This window comes from Condylura cristata, unplaced genomic scaffold, assembly GCF_000260355.1.
Source record: "Condylura cristata isolate star-nosed mole 26May11 unplaced genomic scaffold, ConCri1.0 scaffold00004, whole genome shotgun sequence".
Lineage (NCBI taxonomy): Eukaryota > Metazoa > Chordata > Mammalia > Eulipotyphla > Talpidae > Condylura > Condylura cristata.
The window spans coordinates 48,509,185-48,524,322 of NW_004567105.1; the positions used below are offsets into that span (position 1 = coordinate 48,509,185).

At 41.9% G+C, this 15,138-nt stretch overlaps 1 protein-coding gene across 1 annotated transcript in view; it reads left to right on the top strand.

The window, feature by feature from the left end:
- LRIG1 (leucine-rich repeats and immunoglobulin-like domains 1) overlaps positions 1-15,138 on the top strand; it is a 103,381-nt gene that overhangs the window by 28,536 nt on the left and 59,707 nt on the right. Inside the window, exon 2 of the mRNA XM_004676554.2 lies at positions 7,401-7,472. Within this exon, the coding sequence (XP_004676611.1) occupies positions 7,401-7,472 (72 nt within the window). The remainder of the gene's footprint in view (positions 1-7,400; positions 7,473-15,138) is intronic.

Consider the following 15,138-nt stretch of genomic DNA (forward strand, 5'->3'; position numbering starts at 1 on the left):
AAACCAAAGGATGAGACTGCAGGAATAAGAAACCACAGTCACACCAGGTTACTTTGTTTCTCTATGAACACACTAACTTTTTGGCAGGAAAACAGATCTCTCCTGTTTTGAGGGATGTCATATAGAAAAAGAAAATGTGGACTGCTTGTAGTGATAGTGGGCTTCATGACCGTTTTGGTCCAAAGTTTAAGTAGATGAGTTAGTAGCCCCTCTGTACCTGTGGAAATCAGCTGCCATAGTCCTGTAGAATCAAATTCACAAGGGACCTGGCCCTGAGGTGTCTAGAACCCTGGGCTCAGCTTCCCGGAGGGTGTTGGTGCTGACAAATAAGGGGACACTCTTCTCAACTCTGCTTTAACACCTCCTGTCTTCCACTCCCCTTTTTGGGAGCTACTGACCTCTTGGCTTTTTTACTTTTTTTTTTTAAGATTTATTTTATTTGTACAGACAGAACTGGGGTACAGGCCAGAGGCTCAGGGGCAATGAGAGGCTTTACCAGAGACAGAGTGGGGAGCAGAACAGGCAGATCGACGAAGGACACTGCTGAGGGGAGCAGCAGGTGGGCCAGGAGAGGTCTGCCATGCCATGTGGTCACCTCCGGGGCAGGCGGGAATGGAACTCATGCGGAAGTGGCTTTAGCTTCTCAGTGCAGTACTTTAACCCGCTACGCCACCAGGGAGGGCCATTACTTTTTTCTTTTTTAAAAAATTCTTCCCCTCCAAATCTTACCTTACTTTTCTGCTACTATTTCCTGGTGCTCTTCCTTAAAAATCAGGCTGTTCTGCTTTTCAGGTTTAGCTAAGGCCGTGTGTTTTGTGATAAACCTTTCTCATTATAATTGGTCTTGTCCAGAATGATATGTAGATTCAGGGGCATCATTCCCAGGCATGACCAGCTCAGATACTTCCAGGGGCCAGGCAGATGCTGCAAATGAGTAAGAGGTCCTGGGTGAGACAGTGGGAGCCAGGAGGTCTGTGGTCAACGGGAGTGCTTCCCAGATAGATCTATCTAATTGCTGTTGTCAAGAATACAGGTCCAAAGACTATATTCAAGAGAATCGGAATTTTTTTTTGTTTTTAGTGAAAATTTTATATTTCTCCAAACAAACCTAAGAAATAAACTTCCCTGCAACCTGTCTTTGGCCCAAGAGCCACAAGTTTGCATCTCTGGGTCTACCACTCAGAGGGGCTTGCTATATGAGAGATTTTGGCTGTAATTATTTGGTCTGGCATCTTACCTGACCAGTGGGTTGTAAACTCATTAAGGCCACAGACTAGATCTTATCCTAATTTGTATCAGAATTTATCACAGCACCAGTACAATTGTAGACAAACAATAAGTATTTGTTGAATTTGACATCTGTTGGGTGCTAAGGAACAAAGATCTAGACCTGCATTTGGTTAACCACAGGTGGGGCTAGATCAGCACAGGTAAGACCCACGGGGCTAGAGGCAAGCCTGGGTGACAGCTCCCAGGTTATGTCTCTGGTGTTAGGACATAAAGGCCACACTGATTTCTGTACCTGATTTTAAGGAAAACAAGCAGGTTGTAACCTGGTGTCTGTATAGGACTAATTATTTCTTGTGAGTTGCCTCTAGGTCTCAATTGCATAGAGAATTGTCAGTGTAACATTTTCAAAAATTGATGTAACTGTGACTCATAACTGACTTTCTTAAACATAAGTGAACAGAAGGTTACATGAAGAGCTCCATCTATTGAATTGATTTTTCATTGGATTATTTGCAGACCATGTTGTGTTTTCTAATCCCAGTTTAAGGAATATTTGACTGATTTACTGGAGAGATGCAGCAAGTACAGAACCTTCTCCTGAGAGGAGAAGCTTGGGGGAAGATGCCAGAGGAATAATTCCAGTTTGAGATGCAGTTTTATCATTTTCTTGCTGTAAGTCTTTAGTGTATGTTATGAGTGTGTTCAGTTGTGGTTTTGGTTAATGAGGGGAAAGCATCGCAGTAGAGGAAAAAATAGGATATATAATATTTTAAATTTAAAAAGAAATCTTATTCTCATAAAATCTTATAATAGGTCTTGAGAATATAGAGAGGTAATTTCTTTGGAACATGGTGTGTACCACACAGTAATTCCTCAGAAGGTAAAAATGCTGCAGAAATAGCCTTAAAAGCTAAAAGGACTAAATATCTTCAACAATGTGTATGTTCCTATTCATTTGCACCCCTTGAAATGTGTAAGGACAAATCACTTTTTTTTCCCGAAGTTAGTCCCAAGCAGCTAGCTCCTTTTTTTCAGTGAGCAGCAAACAAAACCGTTTCTGAAGTTGCTGTTAGACGTACAATTGGAACCCACCTTTTCCCAAGAAACAAGAGGTCCCAGGCCAGCTAACCCCGGGTGCCACATAGTGCCCAGGTGCTGGATCATTGGATTGCTTTACACTTTCCTTCCAGCTGTATTATTCAGTTGAGCAAATATCAGAAAGTTTAAAATATGTAAAGTACTGTGACGTTCAGTGTCCAGACAGTGTTGAGTAATGGGAAATAGGCTGGCCTCGAAACTAAACTGAATATGAAAACCTCCTTCCCTAGGGAGTGCTTGTCGCAGATTTAGGACTTACTGCTCCTGCTACTTTGAGTTATGGTTCTTGTTAATGTTGAAAAGTAAGCCTTGCGCTTCCCAGGAGAGGTTTTGCCTGTAGAGTCAGTGGTCTATGAGCAGTGCCTGTTTGGGGGGATGAAGTGCTAATTATGTTGTCTAACGATGTTGGGCTTATTTCCTCACCACAACTTACTTAAAAGTAAACGGAACTTTTTATCCCTCAACTTGCAAAGAGTCAATGAATTATTGTTTGCCAGCTTTGGATAGCATTTGCCAAGTTTGTAATATGTGGTTCTGGTTGTAATCCAGGAAGATGCTGGTCAGATTATGTAAATACTGATTAAGCCTATAGAATTACACTCAGAGGGTTTTATTTTTTTTTAACGAGAGTATCTTCCTAGTTAATGGAGCTTTCAAGGGTCTTTCCTCTGTGGGGATGGTTGAAGACTTTGTGCACCTAAAAGACAGTGGCTAATACTATTGTCCAATCTCTACCACATTTCAACAACTCTTTGAGTTACTAGGAATTTTTTTTTTTAATTCAAATGTCTTCTGTAGGTGGCATTCATGTAAAATGTATGTTGATTATTTCGTGCTTTAGAAATACTTGTTGGTTGCTCCATGATTTCGATAAAGCACAGTTTAATAGAAATTTTGGTGCTGAGGGAAGTGACTTCTGTCTGCAGTGTGGGGCATAGAAGCTGCTGTCCACACACGGTTGCTAAACGCTGGGTATGTGGCTGGTGCGACACATTCTTAATTTTATGTGATCCTCAGTATTTTAAATATGAATGTCAATAGCCCCATGGTTAAATAGGGGCTATCAAATTGGTTTATGCTGTCCATTTGTAGAGATTGTTCAGCTATATAAAGACGTCTGTTTCTGTGCGCTTAGGGTAGGGAATCGTATCATAAAAGTTGCTCAGCAAGCAGATTGTTGTGCACTGTTAAACAGCATGCTGTTCAGACACAGATAAAACTGGGATAAAATCTGAGCTCTTCTCACAGAGGTGCCTCTTGTGTGTTCTGCAAACGGTGGGCCGGACGGTCATCTTTCAGCAGATTAACTGAAAGAATATCTTTGGCTAGGCTCAATTGTTTGAAGATCTGCACTCCCTTTGTAAGAGAACAGGGAAAATTTGTGTTATGACAATGGCTGACAAAATGTTTAATGAAAGCTGCAATTGGCAGTAACTAGATTCCCTGAGGTTTCTTTCCTCTCTCTCTGCTACTGAAAGGTGCAGAAATACTTTTGACAGCATCTGTCCTGCTGACAGATGAATTGTTTTGACAGGAGAATCTGAAGCCTTCATCTGAAGATAACATTCAGATGTCAGGCCTGGTAAGGGGTGCATGGTGTTTGTAGAAATAAGTGAGATGCTTTAGATTTGTGTGCATGTCAGCTGCCACCTGAAAGAAAGGCCTCATTAAAGGTTTTTCACTGATTAACTCCTTCTTAGTCTTAAGATTTGATATGATCCCCTTCTCTGCAAGTGTAAATGTATTTCTCAATCCATGAGAAATGAATGCTGTAAGTGTGCATATAGTCAAGGGTTAAAGAAAGTATTATTTAAAAACCATGCTGGAAAAACTATGTCCATAAATACTACATTAAAAAAATACAATGTTTATGGCATTATAATAACAAAAGGTGGAAACAGTGCCCAACTGTTGTTGAATGGATAAGTGAAATATACATACTGTGGAATATTATTCAGCCCTAAAGAGGAAGGAATGAACCTTGATTATATTATGCTAAGTGAAGTAAGCAAGACACAAAAGGACAGATGCTGTATGGTTTCATGTATTTATACTTAGAAAACTAAGATTCCTCAAGACAGAGGGTAGAATGCAGCTTGTCAGACCTGGGGAAGAGGGAGATGGGGAGTTAGTGTTTACAGGGAACTGAGCTTCAGTTGCAGAAAAAATGAAAAAGTTCTAGGGATTGTTATACAACAATGAGACCATAATGCTACTCGGCTATGCAGTTACAAATGGTTAAGATGATTAGTTTTATGTTACAAGTATTTTACCACCATAAAAAGTATATTATGCTAGGAGTTTGTCTCCCAGACACAAGAAAGTAAGAAAATGTCTTTGAGGGTTTTATTTTACATTATGTATGTGACAGACAGTACAGTAAATATTGCCCCTTTTCCCCAGTAAAGCTCGGTTTTTGGGACTAGTCACTTTTCACAAATAAAGATGGGCATCTCTGTGTCCAAATGTAGAAGCTGTTCCAGGGGACCTGAGCTTCAATTCTGTCTGTGTGTATTGATAATAAGCACCTATAAAGGAGAATTTCTTTTGAGTCAGTCTGAGAACCATGGTGTGTTGATATGACTTTTCTAGTTCATTGAAAATAGGAAAGTCACTGCATCCAGACTGGTCCAAAGAAAGCTTGAGGTTCCACTTAAGGATATTTTCATCTTTATTGTTATTTACTGGAATCTCCCTGTTATTCCTGGTAACACTAGCTTCTTGATAAGACTAGCTTAGGGAAGACCCTTTTCTCAAGTAGCCTTTTCTTCAAAATCAGGACCTAAACATTTTTGAAGTGTAAATACATTTTGTCTGCTCTCTAAGGGAAAAGTGTACCAAGGGGTATAATGATTGAAAATGGTTTTCCTCTAACACTAAGTTTCTGAAGAATATGGACACTTGTGGGCTACAGTGAGGGGAGTGATTTTCTTGAAGATTGTTCAAAGCAAAGCTCCAGTTAATTGTCAGAGAGCTGACTCCTGTGAGCTCCAGCTCCTCTCAGGCTAAATATGTTAGTCAGAAATGAGTCCTTCACTGAACGTTGATCAGTGATCTTCAGGTAGATCGCTGGTGATCTTCAGGAAGGCCTTGCAAAGAGGTTCCCCCCAACCCATTCAAGATCACTTTTTTTTTTTTTTTTAAGAATTGGAGAGATTTAATTTAAGAATTCAAAGTTTGAGCTTCTCTTGAGAACTGAGAAGGTTGGTCTGCTCCACTCTCTGTGGAGGCAGAAGCAAGGGCTCCTTTAGTGGCAGTGGCAACAGGCTCTCAGCTTCATCCCACACCTGGCAGGTGTCATCTGCTTGATTGCCTTCTAGGTTCTTGGTTTTGTGGTTTCTAGGTCTTTTCTCTGATGTTACCTCCAGCTTAACAGCTCCCTGGTATATTAGTCACTATAAACTCATAGTGTCTGTCGATTCAGAAACAGTATTTCCTTTTTCCATGGTAATGTGCCCACAATAAAAGGAAAATTTTAACTTGTTTAGACTTTTCTCCAATGTAAGAAAATTCTAGGCCTACCCTGTCAATGTCAGTGTACCCAACCCCAAACAAGACAAGTTCACATTTGATTTCAGTATGTGTTTTAAAAAATTATCACCTTCAATTTTTATGGTCATATACTCTCTGGAAAAATTGCTTTTATTCAGGCTGTGCCATGAATGCAGATACACCATTAATTTCAAGTGTAGTTTGGCTTTTATTTAGATGAATGTCTTAAGAGTGGACTAGGGCTATGAGTTCTTGGTTATTATTGATTGTAAAGTCTCTGGAGGAAGTTTAAAAGGGAGCTGCCACTTTTGTGAGGTTGTGCTGCTGAAGAGTTAGGCTTTAAATTCATTATTTGTAGTCCTGTTAATTGACAGAAACATCAGTGAAATTAATTGCTGAGATTACAACTTAATCTCTAGAGGATACACAGACTGGGTGGATTTTGGGTGGTCCAGAGTAAGGGACAGTGCATGATGAGAAGTTAGTGCCTATTTACAACACACTTAATGTGGATTCTATTCCTGAAACTTGGAACAGGTCTGGGTTGAGAGGTGATCGAAGTCCAGCTGATTGAACACTTACCAGCTGGCTTCTAAAGGCTTCTGCCTTCAGAGCCAGAGCTGGGGAAATAAAGGAGGAAAAGATGTAATTCTGAACAATTGGGACAGATGCTGTCATCTCAGAGGTTGCTTACCTGTGATCTTCACTGCCTTTGGCCAACACCAACATGAATTACCTGTGAGCATGACTGCTCTCTCCTGTGTAACTGTCATTCCTAATGTTCATTTATGGTAGGAAAAAACTGTGTTTATAAATGATCGTATGATTAGACTCTCATACTGTTCTCTTTCTAAATAATGCTTTCAACATTGATTCTGCATCTGAGCAACTTTTATTGTTAAGTTCTTGCTTAGACCAGGCTTTCTCAACCTCTGAATGTTGTGTTGACACTCAGTGCTCGGCAACTGATAGTTGTTAAGAACTTTTCCTTATAACAGCATTATAGGATGTTGAGGATCATTCATTACGTTTACACACTAGATGCCAGTAGCAACCCACACCTCCCTACTCCCTTTTCTGTAGTTGTGACAACCAAAAATATTTCCACCTTGCCATATGTTATCTCTGGTTGACAGCCAGTGATTTTCACATGCAGGTCAGTTCCCCATTTTTTATTTTTCCTTTTCTCGGTGGTTTGTTGCTTTAGTGAAACACGAATCACAAAAAAATGCCTCTAAGGATGGCCTTGGATTTGATATGGTGCACGGCATTTGGACGAGCACCATAGGGAGTGAACTGGCTTACTTTAGACTTCCTTTAGACCTTGTTAAGGGGTTTAGCCAAACTCAAATGCATTGAGATTTTCACTGTGACTTCTTAATATGGACGCAGGTGGGGACAGGGTTATCTGTAAATCTCAGTATTAATGAGGTTAATTAAAATAAAGCATGAGATGGAACAATGATGAGGGTTTTGTGTGTGTGTGTGTGTGTGTGTGTGGGAAAGCATAAGATTCCTTACTTTTGGGTGCAATGCTGAGAGATGATTTAATTATCTTTTCCTTTTTGTTCTTTTACCAGAAACCTGAGTTATAACAAAATTTCTGAGATTGACCCTACTGACTTTGAGGACTTGCCAAATCTACAAGAAGTGTAAGTACTTCCCCCCAAACCTGTGGGGGTGGGCAGTGGGGGGCTCAGTTGCTCATATCAGGGAAATGCTCTCTTACTGCAGCATCTCTTTACCCTGGACCAGCAGTCTAAACTAATAGGGGAGAATATTGTGTCGAGGCCATAGTGACAATTAGGCTACTTATTTATCTGCCCTTCACCACAGCCCACTCTTCCTAGGCAGTCAGTGATGGTTGTATTACAGTTCAGTAGATGTGGTGTTATACATGGTGGGTGTCTCACTGGGGGACTAGCTGGAGGAGTCTCCCTGGTGGACCAGCTGGGGTAACCACCAGGCCAGTTAGTCCTTTCCCACAGTTCCCAAGGAGGTGGTGTAGCTTGTTCAGCAGGGGCATTGAGTGAGAAAATGGATTATCAGAGTCTTACCTTTCCCCTTCTGCCTGTAGTCAGAGCTGGGCATGAGTCTATGGAACTCAAGAGTTGCTACCTCTTGTAGTGTCCTTTAAATCAGGCCTTAGTCTTTTCTAGTTAATGTAAAGAATTCTGCTTTTAACATGGATATCGTGCAGTTTTAGCTCCAAAGGGATTTGACAGAAACTTAAGATAAGTGATGCATACTCACTGCAGAAAATTTGGAAATTGTAGAAGTATATAAAGACTAATTGAAAACACCAGGATTATCTCTCAAACATAAACATGAATACCTTATGAAAAATATATACCTATATACTCATAAATTTGGGATCAGCTAGTATATTGTTTCCTTCTTAGCCTTTTGAATATTTATCATGTAAATTAAAAATTTTTGAATTTTTTTTTGTAAAATTACTACATATTCCAGAAATCATTCACTGGTGCTTATGCTTTTAGATATTTTTATTGGATATATTTAGCTAAGTTATATTCACATTTGGTTAATATAACTGATGAGTTTTCGTTTATTTTTGGATTCCACTGTTGATGATTTATCTAAAGGAAATTGAATTTCATCAGCTCGTACAACTTGTAAAATATTTTCATTCCTTTCCCTCATTTCTAGATTCTTCAAATTGGCATTTATGACTTCCGTGTGTGTTATAAAAAGGTTAAAGCAGTATCAGAATTGGAAGAAACTCTCAGAAATGATAGTCGGAGCTGGGCATGATAGTTGGCATCATCAATTCTCATACTATTTACTTGAGTGCTTATTATGTGCCAGCACAGCTCTGGGTACCAGAGTGAATAAGAAATAAACACACCAGGGACTAGGGTGAGGCAAGTGAGGTGCTCAACTTAGGTGCAAAATTTAAGGAGTGTCAAATGGCAGGATGTTTTGCTGTATTATATGACAAAATCAAAATGAATGCCAAAAACCTTGTGGATAAAATGTAAAATGTTTAAATGGGGACAGGAAGGCAGAGTCAGTGTTCCTGATGTTTTCTCTTGCCTCAGGTTTCAGTATGGCTAGTACTCTCACTTATCCTGTTTGGATGTTAAACTTTGATTTTTTTTCCTCCTGGATTTTTTTTAATGTTCATTTAAAAAAAATGTTTCAAAAAATAACTGCATTAAAATAGTCTTTATCCTGGTCACCAAAATTTTTGGTCACCCCCATGAGTGCCATGCTCCTCCTCATACATCCTGGCCCTATAGGCCAACCTCTTCTCTCGCAGCTGTTATATCAAGATGGGGATGCTTGTGAATTAAACCAGGACACTGTGTATAGGACTGTGCGGATAAGTGTTAAGAATTTGGGAAAGTGTGCAAATTGAACAGGGTAGTGTGAGGATTTTTTTTTGGAGGGGCAGTCAGAACCAGGTTGGTCAGGGAGGTGATGTCTGAGTAGATGTGAGTGTGGTGGGTGATTCTGTACACAGGCCCTCAAGGGAGGGACAGGCTGGGGACCACCGGGCCCAGTTGTGAGGCCAGGGCTGGATGGGTCCTAGAGGGCTGAGTAGGCCGCCTTTGGTTCTTTGACCTCCCCACCCCCTGGGGGTGCTCCCATAAGCATTTTCATTTTCTTCTCCAGCCCTCTTTCCCCAGGTTTTCAGCTTTCATTTTCTTTGACTCCCTTGACCCTCAGCCCCTTGGGGAACTGACACACCACCGGATCTAAAACAGAGCCTCTCACTTCCACCTGTTCTTCAATGCCAGTGCTGGTAGTGAGCCCTAAAAATAAATTTCTCCCATAACAGTCACAGCAATCATAGCAACTCTGTGATAAACCTTTGGTGAATGCTGCTTCCTATACCACCAAACTTTGTGATAGAAATTCTTTACTTTACAACACCCTTTTCCCCATCTTATAGAGGAGAATGTTACATGGTAAATAAAGCTGAGAAGTGAATTCAAATCCTTTTGATTTTAAAATCTGTGTGTTTGACCCAATAGCTGCACTACACTAAGTTCCCACATCTTAACCTGCAACATTCCATTAAAGATTTTAATCAAGAAAATCCAGAATTTATCTCCTTATGTTGCTTTCTTACAGCGTTCTTTACCTTTTACATTCAGAATATTTCCTCTCATTTCTCCAGACGCCTTGTGCAGACCCATGCTAGCCTCTGATCAGCTTCCCTTCTCCCTCATACAATGGCTGGTCTCCTTCCGCAGAACTCCTGTTGCATTCAAGACAGGGGAATGTGCATCTTGTGCTATTTGCTGTTTTGTATGTGTCTTTGTGCCCTCCCTCCTGCCAGGGCACGCGCAGAGGTGGGCCTTAAGCAGCCATTGTGCTGAAAACCATTCTTACTGTCACTCGTGCAGGGTGGGAATGTGGGGAAGCTACTGAAGAAAGAAAAAAATCATAGTCAACACACAGTTGCTTCTAAATAAACTGGCTTGCGTGTTTCTCTGGAGCTGTAATTTCTCCTAAACCATGCAGAGCCACCCAAGTCTGGAAACTTAGCAAGAGGGGAACCACAGGCTGGCAGAGCAGCGGGTGGTGGTTTAGCCGTGGTTTTATTTTGGAGGCCTCGAACCACATAACATTGTGGGCTGGTTTGGAGGGAAAGTGAACCCATTGGAGGCTTGAGGTAGACAGGAGGACACTTGTGCAGCTGCTGCCAAGCCACACGGTCACTGCTGCCCACGATTCTGAGGAAAGCCCACCAGGCAGGGCCTCTAGCCAGAGGACCTGGCAGTGAGGCTCCTCTATTAATAAAGGGCTATTTATACCATTGCCTTTAAAAACTGTGCTCAGATCACGTTACTTCTGCCTGGCCCAAGCATGCTCAGTGTGGGTGCTGCCATGTGCTTTCCAGGGCCATTGACCTAAAATGTTCCTGAAGGCGGCAAGGAAACCTGAGTGTGCCCTGCCTGCAGGTATTTATGGCTCACTCTCCTCTGGGTGAGATTTATGCACCCCCCCCTTCCCCCACCCCCAATGTGTGGGAGGGAGAGCTTAAGGGAAGAGTAAAATTACAAGGGGTTGTCCTTTCAGTGTACCGCTTTTTGACTGAGCATTACCACCACCTGCTAAGCATTTACTCTATTATCTCACTCTATCCCGTTAGATTTAATTATTGCAGTGGGATTTTGCCAGAACCTGATGAAGTTGGTACTTGTATTATTTATAATTTTGGGATGAGGAAAGTAAGGCAACTAAGTAGTATGTGACAGGCCAAGGGCGTTCAGTTGTGATGGGCAGGATTGGGGTTGAAGGAAGCCAGGGATGACATTTAAAAATCCAAGTTCTGCTGTCCTGTGATCCCTGATTGTAACTGTGCCTCATTTCTTCTTTTAAGATGTGGTGATAATAGTTCCCTTCTCAAAGGGTTGACTTGTCGTTCATTAAGATGCTACATGTAAAGTTCTTAGCACAGATCCTAGAACATGGTCCATGTTCACATTTATTATTATTGTTTAAAATTGCTAACTTAAGCAACTTTATCCCATACTAGAATAACTATCAGGTTATTGGTAAGAAATTGTATCTCACAGAGCTTGCCTAAGTAATCATTCTCTATTCTCAGGTAGCTAGAAGCACTAGTACCAGTTATCAGTCAGGTGACCACAATACCAAAACCTGTTGGTGCTCGTCATACTGATGACTATCTGCTATTTAAATGTTAAAACAACTGAATTTCCAAGCCCCTGCCCAAACTTGGCCATTATAAATCACAGCTTCTTTGTGTTTGGAAATATCAAGATGCGTTGAAGTGGGAGGCTGACTAAATAAATGGTAGTTGCATCCTTGCCGCCCAGACCAGCAGAGGAGCACTCCACAGCTGGCTAAAAAAATGGTGGCATTCATCATAAAGGGGGAAACTGGTACAGAATGTTCTGTAGCACATGCGTCTGTGTGGAAGGAGATGCACGCACCTGTCATCATTGGTAGCAGAAGCTTCCTGTAGAGACAGACTAGAGGACTGAAGTATGGGGAGGTGTTAATTCTCACTCTCTATTCCTGGCATTCATTTTTTGAATACTAAACTGAATTCTTTCAGTTAGCAAGTTCTGTTGCATGCTTATATCAGATATTCAATAATAAATAATGATGCCCCCTCCCCCCCAAGTCCCAAAGTACTATTTGGCCCCAAGGTACTGGGGTTTGTTTTACATTGTTGAAGCCTGATTTGATGTTGTTAATACTCTAAAACATCCCTGTTAGTGTTTTGTATCTTACCCGATATAAAAGCTTCCTTTACCAAGCCTAGTAAGTGGACATTCTGGAGCGAGCTGAGGGCCCAGAAGACCCAAACTGATCTCACGGCTGAGGTGGGAACGGCCTCTCCAATTCTGCCCCGGGTCCTTGTAGCCTGGTTGCTTTACACATGACTCTTCATCATTCATGGCCTGATGCCTTTAAGGCACTTCTTGGTCCTGAATCATCAGGAAAAGTTTCAGTTAGAGAAGGCAGACATTTTGGAAGGATTTTTAGGAACTTGGATGAAAATAAATTTGGGGTGAGCCAGAAGGGAGGAAGATTTGACAACTCCAGATAACCAAAGATTTCATGCAACACTATCCTAAAATTTTAAGGTGTCCTTATTCTCAGGAACTGTGCTAAGCCTCCCTCAAGCCCTTTTTCTCGGGCCTCTGGCTGTGCTATTTTTGACCAGTCTATTTCAGTCTGGCAAACTGGTCGTGTCTCAGCGCGAATCAGGCCTCTGTGCCTCCCTGGGATCGCATTCTCACTTGGACAGGGGACAGAGCGAACAAAGAGAATGCTAGCAGTGGTGGAACCCACAGATTTAGCTGGCGGTTCTTTTTAAGTAGAAACGATGTAGAAGTAGGTTGGTTGTGCAGTTCTGTTTATTTGACTCCACTGTGCTCTTCCTATGTCACCTAGCCCTGTTGAGGTTTCAGCTTGAGACTTCTGCCTAAACCTGTTGACTCGGGGCTGCTGATCCAGACGTAAAATGCCGTGGTTATCTTTAGCACCAGTCCACTGCACCTGTGCTTCCAGCAGTTTTGAAATGCTATCAGTGCCCCTTTCCCTTGTTCATTTATTTCTGTGAAGCGGAGAGAGGCAGCTTGTCCTGTGCACAGTAGGGCTTCCTGAGACCACGAGTTCAGCGCATGCTCCCTGCAGGGCAGCTCATGCTGCGCGTTTTGGGTTTAACATTAAGAGAGATTCCAGGCAGACCGAAACACAACTGCCCGGTACCCAGGGGGTTGTGAGCTTTCCAGCTTGCTGGCCTTTCTGCCGTCACTCTGCTCGCCTCCATTCTTGGGTTCCTCTCTTGCCTGTGCCACCTTTTATCTGGGTTCAGCTAAAAAGACCAAAACTTGACATAGAAAACTTAATGACAAGACAGTAAACAAGAGTAGTACCTGGGACCTGATTCACAGTTAAAGTGAAGTTGCATAATGCAGGTAGAGTTGTTGCCAAAGGTATAGAGGAATAGAGGATAACTGTTAAGAACCTAGACTCCCTCGGCCACTACCACTTTGTGCTGGTGCTTTCATCAAATTGTCTACCCAGTCCGTATTTCACCTCATCATTGGTACAGTGGAGATTTTCATGGCGCCACCCTCCACCCTCTAGGATGACCTTATACATTGAAAAGCTCTTGCAGTCAGGTCTGGCACATAGTAAGCCTTCAATGTGTTAACTGCTATGATTATTTTTTATGGCCACTGTTATCTGTGTTTTGGAATAAGTAGAAGAAATGAAGAGTTTTTATAATTTACTAAATGGCCCATTGACCTCAGACCCCTGAACTTAGCTTTCCTTGCTCTGATGCTATCTGAGGGTCTCTTCTAATAATAGGTACACTGATGGTCCTGTGACAGTTTATTAGTAGAGATGAAGACTCCTGGAGAATGCTAATACTAGATCCCTATGCCAAGCTGGGAGTGAATCACGGCAGGGCTGGAGGAGATTAAAGGTGAAGCAGAAGCAATCTGATTTAGGGGGCAGTCAGATAAGAGACTGTTAAAGTAATTAATTGTCTACTTCACCACACAAACAAGGGCCCTTTAAGTGGAGAAAGGGTTTACCACATGATACGGATCTGCTTTCTCTCTGCCAGATGCTTCAGTCATGAAGCTATTGAAACAGGCACTCTGTGTCCCACAGCCCAGTAATTGCCAAGCTTCATCTTTAACTGACTTTGGCACTGAGGAAAGCAAATGGGATAATTCAACGCCTTTTATTATTTTTTTTCTATTCATTTCTATAAAAAATGGCAGACAACCAGATTATTCAAGCAAATGCTAGTTGTATACTTGTATGAACACAACTGCCATTTCAGTGGCCTTGTCTTCAGACAGTAACAGGATGTTCTATACAAGACATATTCTGATATGAGAATAAGATAACCCAGTTTATCTCCTTGATTTTGCATCTCAGACACCATATCTTTTCAGCCTGTCACCAAACAGAAAGCCTGATCACTGTGCTTCGGTTTTCATAAGGATTTCTGGGCTGGCTTCACAAGTCTGATTTTGGATTCTCTTCCCACAATTGGAAAATGTGTGTCCATGTAAGGAGGTGAGGTTTGCAAAGCCTCTAGGGTAGATCAGGCAGGCAGCATTTTAATTCTTGGGCTTATCCCCTGCCATTCAGAGTCATGAACTAGGAAATACAGAGGTAGACTATTTGAGAGGAATGGATCTTGGAGAGCATCTTTTGTCTATGCAGAATTTTCAAAGTATCTATAAGCAAATATGTGTATGTTCCCAGAAAATGTGTCCAGAGGCTACGTAGAGTTCAGAGAAACTAGACTCAGAGATGAGTATCTCCTTTCTCTCTTTTTCTCACAGATGCGATAATTGGAATGGTTGTCCCCACGTGCCCTAGCCCCCTGGGAAATCTGTCTGTGCCAGTGGGTATCTGGCTCTGGGAACGCGTGCTACCAGAACTGTGATTTGCGGGATACCGTGTCACAGCCCTGTTAAAATAACCAAAAGGGGATGATCTTTCCTCCTCAATCCTTTCCTGATTATTTCAGCACACAGGCAGTGCTTTTCTATGGCATTTGGACATTTTCATTCCGCATTGTGCCTCTTGACTGTTCCTTATATGCTAAGTCTTGATGCCTAAGCTAGATGAAAACTCCTGGGAGACTAGGGGCAGCCTCTGAGTCCTAAATCATGTGTGAAGTACCGGTGTGGTACAGCATCGGTTTTGTGACCTTGTGTGACTCCTATCCCTTTAAGAACTCACTTTTAAATTTCTTATGTTTTATTCAACATTACAACGGAGTCTTAGCATGGCTTACTAGGCACAGTGGGCTAACCTCCCCCCCCCCCCCCCCCC